At 46.2% G+C, this 20,252-nt stretch overlaps 1 protein-coding gene across 1 annotated transcript; it reads right to left on the reverse strand.

Annotated features, from left to right (window-relative positions):
- Positions 1-311: 311 nt before the first annotated feature.
- Positions 312-13,834, reverse strand: LOC120034004 (envoplakin-like). The gene is made up of 21 exons (XM_038980403.1): positions 13,751-13,834; positions 13,370-13,524; positions 13,022-13,145; positions 12,589-12,720; positions 12,444-12,485; positions 11,993-12,262; positions 11,756-11,851; positions 11,551-11,661; positions 11,302-11,448; positions 11,027-11,181; positions 10,830-10,927; positions 10,506-10,678; positions 10,218-10,396; positions 9,930-10,068; positions 9,587-9,780; positions 4,843-4,993; positions 4,644-4,727; positions 4,419-4,526; positions 4,206-4,298; positions 1,382-4,090; positions 312-1,276 (listed from the first exon to the last, which is right to left on the reverse strand). The coding sequence occupies exons 1-21, from the start codon at positions 13,811-13,813 to the stop codon at positions 608-610; spliced, it is 5,892 nt and encodes a 1,963-aa protein (XP_038836331.1). The 5' UTR covers positions 13,814-13,834; the 3' UTR covers positions 312-607.
- Positions 13,835-20,252: the final 6,418 nt, after the last annotated feature.

The following is a 20,252-nucleotide window of genomic DNA, read 5'->3' on the forward strand; positions in this document are numbered from 1 at the left end:
TTACTGAAAAGACAATACTATTATATGAAAGGCTAATCCCTGAGCATCCTTGAAGTCATTTTCCTGCTAAATTTTTTTGTTAAATTCCATTGAGTTCAATTTTTATTTTATTAGTTTTTTACTTTTTCTATTGTCGCATTGTTTAGAGGTGAACATGCAAGTAAGAATGTCCTTGTACTGTGTACAGTACATCACAATGTGTTTCTGTCCATGTGACAAATAAACAACTTTAACTTCAACAATTACCATCATATAGGAGTAATCATACATAGATACCAAAGTTTGTTTTGAAAAATGTAATGAGTGCTTATTTGAAAGTTTATTGGAAGAAATGGCTCTCACAATACTGAAAAACAAATCAAAGAAAGCTCTTCACCAAACATTCATTTAAATTATGTGTACAGCAACTCTTGAGAATCATAGCATCAATAAAGAACAGGTAAATGTGTACAGTACAACCTAGACATTTTCTGACTTCAACAATCAGAACTATAAAAATGTTCTACCTTTACCATAAAGACATAAGAACATGTGTTTGTGTTGTGATGTGAATTTCTATTTCTATTTAGCACCTGGAGCTGCAGCATCTCTCTAGATCTGGCATGTGTCAGCCAGGGAATCGATAGTTGGAGTATGATGGTGCATCTTTGGAGTCACCGCTGGAGGCTGCAGGGAGCAGCAAGAGCCCTGTAGTGACATCTTTTTTGCAGCGATCCATTGCCTCCTTGTACGAAATCTTCTCTTTCGTGATGGGGTCAATCAACTCTTTGGTGTGGGCAGACTTGTCTTGGAGGTTCTTGGCTACTGTGCTGTCGATTATCTTGGTGTTAAGAGCATCTTGGACACTAATGCGACCAGCTTTATGGGGGTTCACCAGCCCCCCAGTCAGGTACTGTGCTTCCATGTACCTCATGGCACTATCCTGAGGTATCCAGCCCTTCTCAGCAGCTTGCCCTACTGCGAGACGCTCCTTGGTCACAGGATCCTCCACTCCAGTGAAGGCCTTCTGAGCATTCAGCAGCAGATGCATGTGACTTTTGTCAATGAGACCCAGCTCAACTGCTTTGTGAACAGAGAACTTGTCCTTTCTGTTGAGGTCGACGATGCCACCCGTGGCTGCCTGTGCCTCCAGGAGATTCTGGGCTGTGGTTGGGTCAATAAGGTTTCGAGTCAGGGCACTACGTACAGACATACGGCTGTTGGTGGTGGAGTCCAGCACCCCAGAGATTGGGAAGAGCTCATCACCGCTAGAAATATTCAGGTTGCTACTGCTGCCGTATCTATTGTTTGTGAGACTTGAGTAGGAAGACCTTAGTGATGATGGCATTGTGCTCAAAGAAGATGCCGCAGTGGTCTTTGTCGGTGTCCTTGGTGTTGCGATTGGACCAATGTAAGGCTTTGGTCTGGAATCCCCAGCGACCAGGAGAGCAAATTCTGAGATAGGCATTTTACCCTCCTTGTAGCGGTGCAGATCGGACTGGGTCAAGCGGCCATCCTTTAGAGCATTCCTGACAGAGAACTGCTTTCCACTCTTGCGATCCTGCAGAATCGAGGTCTCCCCATCTGGACCCATTGAGGTGATCTCCTCCCAGTCACATTGTAGCTCCTGAAGGTGGATGTACTTGTTGCGGTCAATCAGGCCCTCTAAGTAGGCATCATATGGTGACATGTATTTGCCAGTCTCGGGGTCAAGGATGCTGATTCTAGTGGAGAGGTTGGTCTCTATGGTGTGTGTCTCAGAGTGGTCGTCTTTCTTAAGATTGTTCTGCAGCTCCATAATGTAGATCTCCTTTTGGTGTATCCGGTCTTTTTCATCCAGGATGTCCTTCTCTAGACGTTGTACCTCAGAATCCATCTTGAAGCCTCTTTGCCTGTTTATCTGGTTTCTCTCACTCATCAGCTTGGATTGCAGCTTGAACGATATGCTTAAATCATGTTTCTCAGACTCCAAAGTCCTCAGTGTTTTGAGGAGATTTTCCTTCTCTCTCATCAGGGAATCTCTATTGAGGGTGATGCTTGTTTCTTCGTGAGAGGTGCTTGACTTTGTTGTCTGGAGCCGGGTCACTTTGGTATTAAGCCTCTGGATTTCATCTTCTTGATCCCGTCTGGAACTTCTTTCCTGCAACACTAGATCTCTGAGATGGTCCCTCTCAGCCTCCACATTCTGGTCCTTCTCCACCCGAATCACCTCTTTATATACAGTCTTTTCAATGGACTTTTCCTTGCGCAGGATGTCCAACTTGATCTTCAGGTTTCGGATGTCCCTTTCCAACCGTCTGATGTTGGTTTCCTCCATATCCATGTCTGTGCGTAAGCCACTGGTTAGTTTCTCAAGCTTGGGGTCTCTCTCCACTTTGAGGACTTCCTCAATAATGATCTTCTCCGCAATGGGTTGAGGGGTATTTTCAAGCTCAAGGACGCGAGATTTGATCTGTCTAAGCTCTGTTTCTACTTGGATCTTTTTTTGCCGGTCTTCCATCAGTGCCAAGTTTTTCTCTTTCTCCTCAACCAGGGCTCTCAACTGTCGAACTTCCAATTCCAGTTTTCTACGGGATTTAACCTCTTCATCCAAGTTCTTGTTCAGCTTTTCATACTCCAGGAGTTGTTTTGGATCCTTCTCAAGACGCACCACATCCTGCATCACAATCTTCTCCTCTGGTTTCTGCCTTTCCACCATGATGTACTTGTTCTGCAGGTCAAAGACAGTTTCCTCCATGTTGCGTCGTTGCTGGATTTCCTCCCTCACATCTCTCCTCAGACGGTCAGCCTCCTTCTCCAGTAGGGGGTCATTTTCGTATTTGACCACCTCTTTGTTAACAAGCTTTGTCTCTAACTTAGACTTTTCGACCTTCCATTCATCTCTATCTTTGCGCAGGCGGCTCAGCAGATCCAGGGTGCTGTCATATGAGACCCGCAGAAGTGAAACCTGGTCGTTCAACCTCTTAATTTCCCTGATGACCTCTGGGCTCTTCTCCTCTTTAATCACTTCCTGGGTCACTTCCTTGTACTCTGACTTGGGTTTCTGGGAACGCAGAGATTTAAGATCCACCATAACTGAGTCGATTTCTTTCTCCAGATCAGTGCGGTTTCGATTAGAGTCATGCAGCTCTTTCCTTAGCCTCACCAGCTCCACCTCTGTCTCAGGGTCCACCCTGTAGATCTCATTGATGATCTCCTTGACCTCAAGCTTGGGCCGTACCTTCTCCACTTCACTGTATCGGATCTGGAGGCTGGTGAGTTCCTTCATCAAATCACTGTTGATCTTGTTCTCCTCTTCCAGGCTGGTGTGGATAGTCTTAACCTCATCAATAAGTTTTGGGTCCTGCTCCACCCTCTTCAGCACTTTGGTAACAATCTTTGGCTGGATTGTGGGAATGATCCTCTCAAGTGTGTTTATTTGGCTCCTAGTGCGGAATATGTCATCATTGAGGGACTTGGATCTTAACCCCTCCTCTGAGATTTCGGTCTGAAAGGTCAGAACTGCTTTCAGCATCTCCGGGTCCTTCTCCAGTCTCACCACCTCCTTTTTCACTACTCTCTCTTTGATAGTTGGTCTCTTCTGTGCCAGAACTGTGATCTCAGTTTTCATGTGGACCGTCTCTGTATCTCTCACCTGGACCTCCTGCTCCAGCTTGCGCATCTCCTCTCTCAGCTTGGTGGCCTCCTTGTCAAGCTGGGGGTCCCTCTCAAACTCAGTCAACACCTTGGTCAACAGCCTAGGTTTGACATTTGTCAGCTCAGTCTCCCGGCGGATGATATTCTCATTGACAACCTTTATCTCGGTCTGGGTGCCAGAGTGTTTTATAGTCTCATCTTGGATTCTACTCTTCAGGGACACCAGGTCACCCTCTAGTTTGGGGTCACGGTAGTACTGCACAACTTCCCTCTCCTCCATTCGTTCCACACCTCTACGGCTTTTTAGTGAAATAAACCTCTTTCTGTATGTTGCTAGGTCATTCTCAGCATGGGAGCGCCTGGTGATCTCATCCGCCAGCTCTCTCTTTAGAACGTCTGTTTCCTCCAGGTCTTTCTGCTGGCTCTGGAGCTGCCGCTGCTGTTTCACCACCACCTGGCTCACCTTCTCGTCATTCTGTTCAGAGCAGGTAACAGTGGACAATATAGTTTAACCTATACTAGAGTGGGTTTTTTAAATAGGAATTACAGAATCCACTGTGTTGATGTTTTAGAAAGTAATTGTGTCATACTTGGGCAATTATGTTCTTAGCCAATCCCATCTTGTTGAGAAGCTGATCATTCTCTGCAGACACCTCTGAGTAGAGGTTCAGTAGAGCTCTTTCCTGAAACAGAAACACACCGCCTCTAGTCAGATCATGGATCTTGAATCAATGCCCAAACTTGAATGCAAATTAAGTCAACTATAGGATGAGGATTGTTGCGGTCTCTCAGGTCCACAATACCTTTTTCAGCACAGCGTCAGCCATGGCGGATGTGTGGCGTCTTTTTGCATCTTCATCATCCACATCTTTCAGTGTACCACGGTACTTATCAGATTTGGCCTCATACTCCTATGAGACATGGTGAATATATATTTTCTCTTTTAAGAACAACATTGACCAAAACCCTTCAACTGATATGGACATTTTTAATGGTAGCTCTGATTAGATGTATTTTTTTTAACTCACATTGAGGACATTCTGCAAGTCACGGGATTGTTTCACTGCTAGGCCCACATCATCTGATTTCTTTTTTATGTCCTCCACCACTCTCTGAAACGAAAGCAAACACACAATAAGAACAAGAGAAATGTACTGCAGAAAACTGACGATGTTCATAGCAGCGACAATTGTTGAGATAAAATAACACAAAAATAAACCCACAAACCTTCTGAGAGTTCTGCTTGAAGTTAATTTGAGAAAGTCCATCACTTGGATTGATCGTATTATTAGGCAGGTTGGTCAAAAATAAGTTCAATGATTGGATAGAGCTCTGGAAGCCTTGATTCTTATTGGTTGCCTCTTGCAGCAGAACCGTTCTATAACAATAGATTTTTTTTAAGCATCAGTATATCATAGACCACAGAAGTAACCACAGACACAAGACATATACAACTCTGACATAAAAACTCAGCAAAAAAAGAAACGTCCTCTCACAGTCAACTGTGTTTATTTTAAGTGTAAATATTTGTATGAACATAACAAGATTCAACAACTGAGACATAAACTGAACAAGTTCCACAGACATGTGACTAACAGAAATTGAATAAGTGGGGGTCAAAATCAAAAGTAACAGTCAGTATCTGGTGTGGCCACCAGCTGCATTAAGTACTGCAGTGCATCTCCGGCTCATGGACTGCACCAGATTTGCCAGTTCTTGCTGTGAGATGTTACCCCACTCTTCCACCAAGGCACCTGTCCAGGTTCCCGGACATTTCTGGGGGGGGGGGCCTAGCCCTCACCCTCCGATCCAACAGGTCCCAGACGTACTCATTGGGATTGAGATCCGCGCTCTTCGCTGGCCATGGCAGAACACTGACATTCCAGTCTTGCAGGAACTCACGCACAGAATGAGCAGTATGGTTGGTGGCATTGTCATGCTGGAGGGTCAGTTCAGGATGAGCCTGCAAGAAGGGTACCACATGAGGGAAGAGGATGTCTTCCCTGTAACGCACAGCGTTGAGATTGCCTGCAATGACAACAAGCTCAGTCCGATGATGCTGTGACAGACCGCTCCAGACCATGACGGACCCTCCACCTCCAAATCGATCCCGCTCCAGAGTACAGGCCTCGGTGTAATGCTCATTCCTTCGACGATAAACGCGAATCCGACCATCACCCCTGATGAGACAAAACCACGACTCATCAGTGAAGAGCACTTTTTGCCAGTCCTGTCTGGTCCAGCGACGGTGGTTTATGCCCGTTGTTGCCGGTGGTCTGGTGAGGACCTGCCTTACAACAGGCCTACAAGCCCTCAGTCCAGCCTCTCTAAGCCTATTGCTGTCACGTTCCTGACCTATTTCTGTTAGTTTGTTGTATGTGTTAGTTGGTCAGGACGTGAGTTTGGGTGGGCATTCTATGTTTTCTGTTTCTATGTTGGTTTAAGGGTTGCCTGGTATGGCTCTTAATTAGAGGCAGGTGTTTGGCGTTCCTCTAATTGAGAGTCATATTTAGGTAGGTTGTTTCACAGTGTTCGTTGTGGGTGGTTGTCTCCTGTGTCAGTGTTTGTCGCACCATACGGGACTGTTCGGTTTGTTTTTGTACATCGTCATTTTGTGTAGTCTATTTTCCCTGTTCGTGCGTTCTTCGTGTTTAATGTAAGTTCATCGTCCAGGTCTGTCTACTCCGTTTGTTGTTTTGTTAGTTTATAGTGAAGTTCGTGTTTTCGTCTTTTCTTTAAATAAATTATGTATTCACAACCCGCTGCGCCTTGGTTCCATCACTACTCCTCCTTTTCGGATGAAAAGGAGGAGAACAACCGTTACAGAACCACCCACCAATCCAGAATCAAGCAGCGGTGTAATCAGAGGAAGGGACAGCGCAAGAAGGAGGAATGGACTTGGGAGGATGTATTAGACGGTAAAGGTTGCTACACATGGGAGGAGATCCTGGCTGGAAGGGATCGCCTCCCATGGGGACAGCTGGAGGCACTGAGGAGAGCAGAGGCAATCGGAGAAGGGAACCGGCGTTATGAGGGGACGCGTCTTGCACGGAAGCCCGAAAAGCCCGTGAGTACTACCCAAAAATTTCTTGGGGGGGGGCTAAGAGGTAGTGGGCCAAGGGCAGGTAGGAGACCTGCGCCCACTTCCCAGGCTAACCGTGGAGAGCGGGAGTACGGGCAGACACCGTGTTACGCAGTAGAGCGCACGGTGTCTCCTGTACGTGTGCATAGCCCAGTGCGGGTTATTCCACCTCCCCGCACTGGTAGGGCTAGATGGAGCATTGAGCCAAGCGCCATGAAGCCGGCTCTACATATCTGGCCACCAGTACGTCTCCTTGGGCCGGCTTACATGGCACCAGCCTTACGCATGGTGTCCCCGGTTCGCCTACATAGCCCGGTGCGGGTTATTCCACCTCCCCGCACTGGTCGGGCGACGGGGAGCATTCAGCCAGGTAAGGTTGGGCAGGCTCAGTGCTCAAGGGAGCCAATACGCCTGCACGGTCCGGTATTTCCGGCGCTACCTCCCCGCCCCAGCCCAGTACCACCAGTGCCTACACCACGCACCAGGCTTCCAGTGCGTTTCCAGAGCCCTGTTCCTCCTCCACGCACTCTCTCTATGGTGCGTGTCTCCAGCCCGGTGCCTCCAGTTCCGGCACCACGCACTAAGCCACCTGTGCGTCTCCAGAGCCCTGTACACACTGTTCCTTCTCCCCGTACTCGTCCTGAGGTGCGTGCACTCAGCCCGGTGCCACCAGTGCCGGTACCACGCACCAGGCATATAGTACGTTTTGAGAGTCCAGTGTGCCCTGTCCCTGCTCCCCGCACTAGGCTTGAAGTGCGTGTCTCCAGTCCGGTGCCTCCAGTTCCGGCACCACGCACCAGGTCTACAGTGCGTCTCAGCCGGCCAGAGTCTGCCGTCTGCCCAACGGCGCCTGAACTGTCCGTCTGCCAAGCGCCGCATGAACTGCCCGTCTGCCATGAGCCTACAGAGCCTTCCGCCAGACAGGATCAGTCTGAGCCATTCGTCTCCGCAGCGCCATCTGAGCCATCCGTCTCCGCAGCGCCATCTGAGCCATCCGTCTCCTCAGCGCCATCTGAGCCATCCGTCTCCCCAGCGCCATCTGAGCCATCCGTCTCCCCAGCGCCGTCTGAGCCATCCGTCTGTCCCGAGCCATTAGAGCCGCCCGTCTGTCCAGAGCCGTCAGAGCCGTTAGTCAGTCAGGAGCCGCTAGAGCCATTCGTCAGTCAGGATCTGCCAGAGCCGCCAACCAGACAGGATCTGCCAGAGCCGCCAACCAGACAGGATCTGCCAGGGCCGCCAACCAGACAGGATCTGCCAGAGCCGCCAACCAGACAGGATCTGCCAGAGCCGTCAGCCAGCCATGAGCGTCCAGAGCCGTCAGCCAGCCATGAGCGTCCAGAGCCGTCAGCCAGCCATGAGCGTCCAGAGCCGTCAGCCAGTCATGAGCTGTCCCTCAGCCCAGAGCGGCTATTTGTCCAGAACTGCCCCTCAGTCCAGAGCTGTCTCTCTGTCCGGAGCTGCCTTTCAGTCCGGAGTTGCCCCTCTATCCTGAGCTACCTCTCTATCCTGAGCTACCTCTCTATCCTGAGCTATCCCTATGTCCTGAGCTATCCCTCTGTCCTGAGCTATCCCTCTATCCCGGTGCTGCCCCTTGTCTCGATGTTACCCAAAAGATTAAGTGGGTGTAATATGAGGGTGGTCATTTGTAGGGGGAGATGTAAGCTGGGATTGACTATGGTGGGGTGGGGACCTCGCCCTGAGCCTGAGCCACCACCGTGGTCAGATGCCCACCCAGACCCTCCCCTAGACTTTGTGCTGGTGCGCCCGGAGTTCGCACCTTAAGGGGGGGGTTATGTCACGTTCCTGACCTATTTCTGTTAGTTTGTTGTATGTGTTAGTTGGTCAGGACGTGAGTTTGGGTGGGCATTCTATGTTTTCTGTTTCTATGTTGGTTTAAGGGTTGCCTGGTATGGCTCTTAATTAGAGGCAGGTGTTTGGCGTTCCTCTAATTGAGAGTCATATTTAGGTAGGTTGTTTCACAGTGTTCGTTGTGGGTGGTTGTCTCCTGTGTCAGTGTTTGTCGCACCATACGGGACTGTTCGGTTTGTTTTTGTACATCGTCATTTTGTGTAGTCTATTTTCCCTGTTCGTGCGTTCTTCGTGTTTAATGTAAGTTCGTCGTCCAGGTCTGTCTACTCCGTTTGTTGTTTTGTTAGTTTATAGTGAAGTTCGTGTTTTCGTCTTTTCTTTAAATAAATTATGTATTCACAACCCGCTGCGCCTTGGTTCCATCACTACTCCTCCTTTTCGGATGAAAAGGAGGAGAACAACCGTTACAATTGCGGACAGTCTGTGCACTGATGGAGGGATTGTGCGTTCCTGGTGTAACTCAGGCAGTTGTTGTTGCCATCCTGTACCTGTCCCGCAGGTGTGATGTTCGGATGTACCGATCCTGTGCAGGTGTTGTTACACGTGGTCTGCCACTGCGAGGATGATCAGCTGTCTGTCCTGTCTCGCTGTAGTGCTGTCTTAGGCGTCTCACAGTACAGACATTGCAATTTATTGCCCTGGCCACATCTGCAGTCCTAATGCCTCCTTCCAGCATGCCTAAGGCACGTTCACGCAGATGAGCAGGGAACCTGGGCTTCTTTCTTTTGGTGTTTTTCAGAGTCAGTAGAAACACCTCTTTAGTGTCCTAAGTTTTCATAACTGTGACCTTAATTGCCTACCGTCTGTAAGCTGTTAGTGTCTTAACGACTGTTCCACAGGTGCATGTTCATAAATTGTTTATGGTTCATTGAACAAGCATGGGAAACAGTGTTTAAACCCTTTACAATGAAGATCTGTGAAGTTATTTGGATTTTTATGAATTATTTTGAAAGACAGGGTCCTGAAAAAGGGACGTTTATTTTTTGCTGAGTTTAGCTGTGGGACAGATGGGGTTCTCACCTCTCCTGTAGCTGACTGTTGACGTTGGCATAGCGGTTCTTCAGGTGTTTGACCTCTGTCTGCTGGCGGCGGATGTCTGGGCAGTACTCATGGAAGCCCTTCTGCAGGGAGCTGCTCAGCTGCTCTGTGGACTCCAAGTCCCTGCTCAGCTTCAGCATCTCGTCCTGCTTTAACGCTACATCCTTGCGCATGTTCTGTTTGTAGGACAAGGGAGAAACACAGGGGACTGATCAAAGAGGATGGATCAATCAAAGCAAAACACTCACTGCAACTTGTAAGAGTCCATCATAATGACATGATGTGTGATGAACTTTAAGTAGTCATATGACTGAAATACTGTTACCTGAAGCTTCTGGATGCGTGTCTGGAGGATGTTGGGAACATCAGGGATGGCAGCATCTTCAGCCAGCTGCTCCTCAAAGCCAGAGACTGAGTTGTCCACCATATTGATCTGCCTCTCCAGGAACATGGAAGCTGTGGCTCTGGTCAAGATAAAGAAATTAGTGAGTGAGAATAATCTTGAGGAATTGGATGTAAATAAAATAAAAACAAGTAAAAAAATAAGAACATATAGTTAACGCAACCTTTACATAGTTTTTTAAAAATTTCACATTGTAAACTAAATTATTACTTTTTGTTGTACAGGTCACAGAGGACGTTGGTGTCGTCAAACTTGTTGTTAAGACCACTCAGTTTGAGTGACAGGGCGGAGGTGGTGGGCCCAAGGGGCTTCTGGGCTAGGATGAGATTCATATCTCTCTGGACCGCTGCCTTCTCTGCCTCCAGGTTCCTAACAGTCAGGGTGTCCCTCTGCAGGGCAAAACACACCATGGATATCACACTCTGGAACCACGCTGTCCATTATAATGATGCTATGTAGCAGCCTGCAGTGGTCTGAAATAAAAAACAATCCCTTCACCTCATGCTCCTTCAGCCTGTTGGCCAGGTCACGTGTGGTGTCACTGCGATCCAGAGGGGCCCTCAGCCGGCTCAGGATGTCCTTCTCACTGTGGTCCAGGTTCTTGCTGATCTTGTCCAGCTGGCTGGCCAGCACTGTGGTCTTTGTGTCCACTGGGGCATTAGCCACAGGGGCTGAGGACAAGCAGAGGGCACAGTGAGAAATAAGGGGACAGGAGAGGGCCACACTGAGTCTAGTCCCCTGTATCTACTCGGGTCCCACTGTGAGTTCAAACTAAGTGATTTCTGCTGAAGTTCTTAGCAAGTGGAGTGATGTTCCACTCACCTGCTCTCACTGAGCGCACCACCTCCACACCGGGGCTCCTCAGGGAGGCCATCAGAGTGGTTCTCTTTCTCTTCAGGTTAGAAAGCTCTCTGTACAGACTGGACATACAAACACACAATGTCATTACAGTTCGCCTGTGATGATGGTTAAGTTTTGGGTCATTGTAATAAGGAGAGTCTTTTTTTCTCCCTCTTTACCTTTCCACTTTCTCAAGGGCCTCAGTGTCTGGCGGTGGGACCAGGAAGCAGGCTCCAGGCAGGGTTTTGGTCTTCCCAGTGCTGGTCTGGACCTCCCACTTCTCATTGTCTAAGTTGGACTTTAGCATGAGCTTCTCTGCTTGAGACACTGAGTCCTAAGGGTGGCAGGAGTTTGCATCATTATATTGTGCTACAGCTGTCAATTGACAGGACATTAGCTTGCCCTTTAGCTTCTCAGAACTCTCACAATGCTATTCTATGAAGCTGTTTTCTACCTCTCCATTGGTCCATTCACACAGGGACACCACAGGGGTGGGTTTGGTGGGGCGGAGACGCCGCAGCTTCAGAGGGGCGATGGTGCTGCTGAACTCCCTCAGGGCTACGAGGCGCTGTTCGTTCCTCTCTATCGCTCTCTCATCACCCTGAGGATATGAGATACAGAAGATATTAGAGAACAGATTGAAATAATGCTGTATGTCATAGAAACGACTGAACTTAGATACAAAGAATAAGCCAAATCTCACCTCAAGCTGTAGCAGGATCTCTGGGTTGTTCTTGTTGTCCAGTGATTTGGGGTCCAGATTAGAGTTGAGTCTCTTCATGGACTCAGACAAGGTCTCTACATCCAGCTGGTACTGTAGGTAGGAACACACATAGGAGCAATGTTACATTGAGCCATGAGAACGAGCCATAAGAAACGTCATTTCCCAGGGTTAAGAGATTACATACCTTCCTGTAGTTATCTATGTTGTCAAGGTGTACCTCTTGGCAGATGCACAGGTTTAGGAAGCTCTGCCACTCGTTCTGCAATGCGTCGCTGTGTGCCTGAGACGAACCAAGCATATTGTCCCATGGAAGATCAGAGTAGATGATGAGGTGAGTAACTCATGGGGTGAGTAACTCAATGTCCTATACTTAAGCTATTACAATGGTAAAAGTTAACATTTTGTAGCCATATAAACATACCCGTATTGTGGAGCTGGCAGGGTGCTTCATTTCAATGAGACGATCCCCATCCATCTGTAGCTGGTTGGTCTCACTCTCATGTGTTAGCAGAGTGTTGTTTTTGAACTTCTCGTACTCCATGCGCACCCCTGGGGGGTCCAGCATGCGGTCGCTCCAGTCCTTCCTGAGGACCCTCTCCTGGTACTCGCTCAGGTAGACCAGCTCCTTACTGCAGCCCTGCATGTAGTCATACAGAGAGGCCAGGTACCTGTGTCTCCACAGGGAGGCCTCCTGCACCACACAGCATGGGGAGAGACAGATCAGTCACACCTGGACTATCTTATAGTCAACGATGGAGAGATAGCACAGGCACAAAGGTTCAAATACAACCACAACAGTGTAGCATTCTGAGCCCCTTTGAGAGCCATACTTTAATGCACACACATATGTATTACATAACTTCTGGACTCACCAAGAGATCTGTGTACTGTCTCTGAATGGTAGACAACTTTGCCTGTGGACAGAAAACAAACCATGAAAATCATTGTTTAGAGTTTCTCCCTAGTTTTGGTGAGATTCAGAATGAAGAAAGCAGCCGAGGGCTTTGTAGTCGTTACCGGAGAGCCAGTGCTGCTGCGGTTCATTTGGGAGCCGTAGGCCTCGATCTCCTGGTGCAGGATGTTATGAGAGGCAATCTGCTTCTCCACATCAGACAGGTTGGGCCCGTACCTCTCTGCACGTATCTGCTTCTATAACACACAGCACACAGGTACAGTAAATCCTCTAGAGTTCAGCTGTATGTTTACCTCAACCACATGTCTTGTTAACTTTGTTTGGCTGTTTTCCCCCTGGGGATAATAAAGTTTTGTACCACTACTACTACATTCAGAAAGATATGTTACTCCAAGCAACTAGGAGCTAATACCAAAGGTTTGGATGCACCAGCAGAAAGCGGTGGTCAACCAAAGTTGTTATATAATGGCAGGACAGTACTGTCTATGGTCATACTGACCTTGAATAGAGATATGGCCAAGGATATGGCAGGCTCACCTGTTTCTCCTCCAGCACCTGAGACCAGTCAATCCTGGGAGTGAGCTCCACCTCCTGCACTGCCTCATACAGGTCCCGGTACATGGTACAGTCCTTAGACCAGCGGTCATGGAGGTTTCTCACACTGAGGAACAGAAAAAAAGGAGAAATCAGAGGCATATTGAAAGAGGGAAAGAGAGAACATGAGTGTTCAGAACGTTCTCTGAGAGCCTCTGGAAAAGTATCTCTTTCACAAAACCATTGTTTCATATATTATAAGTGTGTGTGTGTGTGTGTGTGTGTGTGTGTGTGTGTGTGTGTGTGTGTGTGTGTGTGTGTGTGTGTGTGTGTGTTCTTGCTGGAACTCACTCAATCTCTATTTCTCCAGCCTGTGGGTGTGAAAGCTTCTTGGCCCGGTCCACATCCAGGAACAGATCCTTCAGCAGCCCCTCAGCCCCAGCTAGGATCTCTGTATTCTCCTTCTGGTGCAGTAAGGGCCTGTCCTTCTTGTCATTCACTGTGTCCTGGAACAGAAACGGAAAGGCACTCCCCATCATGACACATTTGTGTTGAATTGCACATTGATAAATTATCTGTGGGGGGATTGAAAAGTTTTTGCTTGATCAAGTGGAATTAAGGGATGCGTATTTCATTAAGTTGGGCATTGTAACGTGTTAGGTAAAGGTGTATGTATAACTGTGTAATTACATACACAGGCAGTGTGTGGGTAGGGATGGTAGGACCTCTTACCACAGCCATCAGCTCCTCAGAGCGCAGCACATTCTTCTCCACCTGGTCTGCATTGCTCTGCATGCGCGCCACCAGCACGGCCACATCATTACCTTGGCTCCTGGGAAGAGAAAAGACAAACCTCCATTCACATCAGTGTAATTGACACATTGTTGAAACCAGTAGGCCTATCTAAGAGAGCTCAGTAGAGCAACCTGGATGTTCAGGAACCAGATTCCAGGTTTGGTAGAATAATCCAAATGAGAACCAGACTCAGGCAGAACAAAAAGTATTCCTCAGCCTCCCCCATCCAACTTTACAAAGGACTCTCACTCATCTACACTCTTCTAGCAATCAACACATCTTTAAGTCTGTATGTTCTTGTACTTATTGTTCTGTCATTCCCACTCGTAGTCGCTGTTATGAAAGTCAGCTATTTATTCATACACACCCTCACATTGATGGATTATTGAGGAGTGTCCTCAGGAATTTACAGTGAATGGGTGACATAGCACATGGAATTCTACTGATGTCCCCATGAATCACTTTGATCAAAGTTAATAGCTGATGAAAGCAATTACATTCCAATGGGACAATAAAATGAATAGTGATAGTGGGGGGAGAGATTTACTGTTTTAACATTGTGGTATCCAGTATCTCACACATGCCTTGTTGACAGTTCTGAGTCATTTAGGCAACTGCTTATCTCTGTTAGTATATGTGGTTAAATGACAAAGTCCACATAGGTTTGGCAGACATATCCTGTCACATCCTAAAGAAGGTTAAAAGGAGTTAGATAATGCATAGCTACCGTACCAAAGCAAACAGCACACACACATGTCAGGGTGAGTAGGAGTGTGACAGGCAGACACTAAAGGGAAGCCTAAAAGTCACCCTGCTGGTTCTATAAGATAGAGAGCTGCAACAGATCCAGACTCTACACCCTGTCACTCCAAGACACCCCCCAGTGTAGGAGTGATGTGGAGGGTGTTCCTGCATGTGGTGAGTGACACAGTGTTCAGTGATGTAAAGGAACTGAAAGATAAGCCTCAGATTATTGATTTATCAATATACACAAATCTGATAGAACCTGTTTAAGCAACAGAACACACAGTACATACCCTCTTCTCTATATAAATATAAATCCTGAGTCTTCCAGCGATGTACCTAAACACATTCCAAATCTGCTGTCTGTCACTCACTTCTGTGAGATCACACTTCTTCAAACAGTGCTTTTATGTGCTCTGGGCTCTTTGTTACCGGGCCAGGCCACCTTAGTGTAACATAGTATTATCCATCAGAGCTATTGTTGCTCTGTCTACATAATTAGTCAGAGCAGCCATCTATTGAATACTGAGAGCAATGTGGAAGATCATTGCACCTTAATGTCACACCCCATTGCTAAAGGCACACATCAGTGGTTACATACAACACAGTCCAAATACCAATGAGATTACTCTTTTCTCAGTAAAGTAAACACATTGTGACAGTTACTACAGAAATGATTGTCTTGTCTCATCATCAATCGGCGACATATATGATATATTTAATGCTTATGTAAGGTAGCCATGAGACGTTACCAATACTAAGTCCTCATAGATCAAATCTGATACTTCATCTAAATCATCTACTGCATTTTCCTGGAAGACTGCAGACTCTCAAAAATACACTATCATTCCAAGTTGGACATAGAAAAGACCAGTCAACAAATGCCCACATGTGCAGTGGACTAGATTCCAGGTCGCCCCTACAGGGAATACAAGCAGGCTGAGATGAAATTAAAATAATAAATAAGAGACAGAGAAAAGAGAAGGAAAGAGAAGGAAACATGACACATCAAAGTTCAGGCAACGGAGGGAAAACTCACTGGGCCACTTTCACCAGGTCGTACTCCTTCTTCTTGCTGAACATCCTGGGAGGCTGTGTGTCCTGTCAGTCCCAGTGCAATTATCTTACTCCTCACTTCCCTCTCCTCGCTGTACCTCTCTCTCTAGCCGTGTCTCCTCTCTCTAGTTAAAGAGCAGCCACCTGTCTCAGCTCCACCCCAATGAACAGGTGTGTCATCATGAAGGCACTAGACCAGAGGAACAGACCGGGTAAACCTGTTCCTCTCTCCTGCTCTCCATCCTACTCTCTCTCTCTCTGTCTCTCTCTCACGTTCTCTCCATTCCTACACACCTGCATTCCTATCTTTTAATATATTTACTTTGTCTTACCTGGGCATAATCAATAAAGATAGTTTTTTTATAGACATTGTTGAATAGGCACTGCTTTTCTAGATCAAGGGAGTCAACACTAAGAGATACACATTATTATAACAGTGTGATTCCTCATTGGTAGACTTCCAATGGAGAAACACTGGAATGTGGCAGGGCCAGTCACCTGTTAGATTCCAGGGTGCTACTAACTCACATTTACTGACTTCAATCAAACCAATCTAAATGAATTTCCACCTTGAAACATTGGAAATTGAATTATCTAGTAATGACATTAAACCACTGATTAGTTGTCATTACAAACAGAATATCTAGATTCTAGACATATTTGGGATGAAATGCCAGAACACTAAAAGGCTATAGTGTAATGCCAAACAATACACCAACATCCACTTCGGCCTAAAGTTCACACTACATAAAAACATATCCAACAAGAATGATCATAGTTACTACTACATACACCTTTATTGAAGGTTGGGCACACCACATTCCAACTGTGCTATCCACCCAACAAGCAAACAGAGAAGGACAATAATGTTTAGAGAGTATCAGACTAAGAGGGTGTGATCTGTGGGTAGTAAAAATATCACAAAAATATCCAAGGGAAACGTAATAGCTATCTGTAGTAGTGTGATTTAAATGTTGTGTTAGCCCACTACAGAAAGGGTGCAGTGAAACTGGACAAGTTAAAACAAGTCTATCTTACAACAACCTAAGATAATAAACAAAACGTGACAACTTGACAAGCATTTGACATCACCATTGATCCTTTATTTTAGGAAGTCAAAACTGTGCAGACTAAAGTGGGTGGTCGTGCTTGTATTCTGTTTGTAGCTTAGCCATAGGGTACAGCATCGGACACTACAGTACAGTAGGCTACAGTTCCCCAGGCTTCTGAGTATCAGTGATTATCAGACACACACCCTGTTGAATTACCCCTCTTAGTATTTATATATATATATATTATTTCCCTTTATTTAACTAGGCAAGTCAGTTAAGAACGAATTATTGTTTTCAATGACGGCCTAGGAACAGTGAACAACTGCCTTGTTCAGGGGCAGAACGACAGATTTTTACCTTGTGAGCTCAGGGAATCGATCTTGCAACCTTTCGGTTACAAGTCCAACACTCTAACCACTAGGCTACCTGCCACACCTAGTATAATGAGTCAAGGTCTCAGAGAGGAATGCAGAGTACCCTTACCGCTGAGGGAAGAGCTGGGGCCTCTGCTGACGGTAGAAAGATAAATATTTATGAGTGTATGTGCATTGTGCCCTCGTAATCAAAAATCGAATCAAATCCAATTGTATTCATCACATGCTTGTAAACAACAGTGAAATGCTTACAGGCCCTTCCCAACAACGCAGAGAGAAAGAAAATAGAGAAATAATCTAAAAATAATAACAAATAATAATACAAGTTATAATAAATACACCATGTGTATACACCATATGCTGCAGTAGTTTATGTGTCGGGGGGCTAGGGTCAGTTTGTTATATCTGGAGTACTTCTCATGTCTTATCCGGTGTCCTGTGTGAATTTAAGTATGCTCTCTCTAATTCTCTCTTTCTCTCTTTCTCTCTTTCTTTCTCTCTCTCGGAGGACCTGAGCCCTAGGACCATGCCTCAGGACTACCTGGCATGATGACTCCTTGCTGTCCCCAGTCCACCTGGCCGTGCTGCTGCTCCAGTTTCAACTGTTCTGCCTGCGGCTATGGAACCCTGACCTGTTCACCGGACGTGCTACCTGTCACAGACCTGCTATTTTCAACTCTCTAGAGACAGCAGGAGCGGTAGAGATACTCTTAATGATCGGCTATGAAAAGCCAACTGACATTTACTCCTGAGGTGCTGACTTGCTGCACCCTCGACAACTACTGTGATTATTATTATTTGACCATGCTGGTCATTTATGAACATTTGAACATCTTGGCCATGTTCTGTTATAATCTCCACCCGGCACAGCCAGAAGAGGACTGGCCACCCCTCATAGCCTGGTTCCTCTAGGTTTCTTCCTAGGTTTTGGCCTTTCTAGGGAGTTTTTCCTAGCCACCGTGCTTCTACACCTGCATTGCTTGCTGTTTGGGGTTTTAGGCTGGGTTTCTGTACAGCACTTTGAGATATCAGCTGATGTAAGAAGGGCTATATAAATAAATTTGATTTGATTTGAATTGATGTGCAGGGGTACGAGGTAATAACTTGGTTATATACACAGGGTACCAGTACTGAGAGGATGTGCAGGGGTACGAGGTAATAACTTGGTTATATACACAGGGTACCAGTACTGAGTGGATGTGCAGGGGTACGAGGTAATAACTTGGTTATATACACAGGGTATTATATACACAGGGTACCAGTACTGAGTTGATGTGCAGGGGTACGAGTAATAACTTGGAAATATACACAGGGTACCAGTACTGAGTTGATGTGCAGGGGTACGAGGTAATTGAGGTAGACATGTACACATAACTAGGAATAAAGTGACAAGACAACAGGATAGATAATAAACAGTAGCAGCAGCACATGTAATAAGTAAAAAAAAGTTTGTGCAAAAAAGGTCAATGCAGACAGTCCAGGTTAACTATTTAACTAACTGTTTAACAGTCTTATGGCTTGGGGGTAGAAGCTGTTCAGGGTCACATTGGCTCCAGACTTGGTGCATCGGTACCTCTTGCCATGTGGTAGCAGAGAGAACAGTCTATGACTTTGGTGGCTGGAGTCTTTGACCATTTTTAGGGCCTTCCTCTGACACCGCCTGGTATATAATTACACAAGCATGTGCAATTAATAGAAAAGTGGGAGGTGGGAGTTTATGTCTGAGTTATATTAACGCTACTAACTCATAACGTGATGTCTATGGCTGACTGAAAGCTGTGGTTTAGCATGCTGTTGAGCATCAGGCTTGACGTAGGTATGTCTGGCTCACATCCATAGCGGGTACAGTACTCTCCTGACCAACGGCAACATGCCAGTAGAGAAACATGCAAGATACTAAAGATACAAAAAGTGAAGAGTGATGAATGAAGAGGGACCTACAGGTAACTGCCAAAATAAAGGAAACACTTGAGTAAATGAGGGATACAAAGTATATTGAAAGCAGGTGCTTCCACACAGGTGTGGTTCCTTAGTTAATTAAGCAATTAACATCCCATCATGCTTAGGGTCATGTATAAAAAGGCCCATTTATTATTTTGGTTACCATGGCTAGAAGAAGAGATCTCAGTGACTTTAAAAGAAGGATTTCAAAGATGCATAGGGGGTTTAAAGGGCATGTGTGTGTCTCAGTCACCAGATCTCAGCCCAATTGAACACCTATGGGAGATTCCTGAGCGGCGCCTAGGACAGCGATTTCCACCACCATCAACAAAACACTAAATAAAGGAGTTTCTCATGTAAGAATGATGTCGCATTCCTCCAATAGAGTTCCAGACACTTGTAGAACTATGCCAAGGCGCATTGACCCTGGCAGCTCGTGGTAACCAAACGCTCTATTTAGACACTATGCTGGTTTTCTATATTTTGGCAGTTACTTGTATGCCATACACTAAATTATCAAAAGTATGTGGACACCTGTTTGTCGAACATCTCATTCCTAAATCATGGGCATTAATATAAAGTTGGTCCTTCCTTTGCTGCTCTAACAGCTTCCACTCTTCTGGGAAGGCTTTCCACTAGATATTGGAACATTGCTGCTGGGATTTGCTTCCATTCAGCCACAAGAGCATTAGTGAGGTTGGGCACTGATGTTGCGCAATTAGGCCTGGCTCGCAGTCAGCGTTCCAATTCATCCCAAAGGTGTTTGATGGGGTTGAGGTCAGGACTTTTGTGCATGCCACACCGATCTCGACAAACAATTTCTGTAAGGACCTTGCTTTGTGCATTTGGGGTCATTGTCATGTTGAAACAGGAAAGGGCATTCCCCAAACTGTTGCCACAAAGTTGGAAGCACAGAATCGACTAGAAAGTCATTGTATGCTGTAGCATTAAGATTTCTCTTCACTGGAACTAACGACCATAATTGCTCCTCCATCAAACTTCTCAGTTTGCACTATGCATTGGGGCAGGTAGCGTTCTCCTGGCATCTGCCAAACCCAGATTCGTCCCTTTATCGTTCATTTAAAAAAGATGTAGGCCTATCTCACTTCATAATCCCAGTTAAAAAAATACTCACTCTGAGTAAAGCAGCAGTGCTGGTGATGACAAAATCACATCTTTCAAAGTTCAGGTTTTCCTAATGTGGTCATAAGGTGTGGGCTACTGGTGCTGCATATTATTGCATTGTAAATGTCCAATCTCATTTACTGACTT

Source organism: Salvelinus namaycush, chromosome 41 (assembly GCF_016432855.1).
Source record: "Salvelinus namaycush isolate Seneca chromosome 41, SaNama_1.0, whole genome shotgun sequence".
Lineage (NCBI taxonomy): Eukaryota > Metazoa > Chordata > Actinopteri > Salmoniformes > Salmonidae > Salvelinus > Salvelinus namaycush.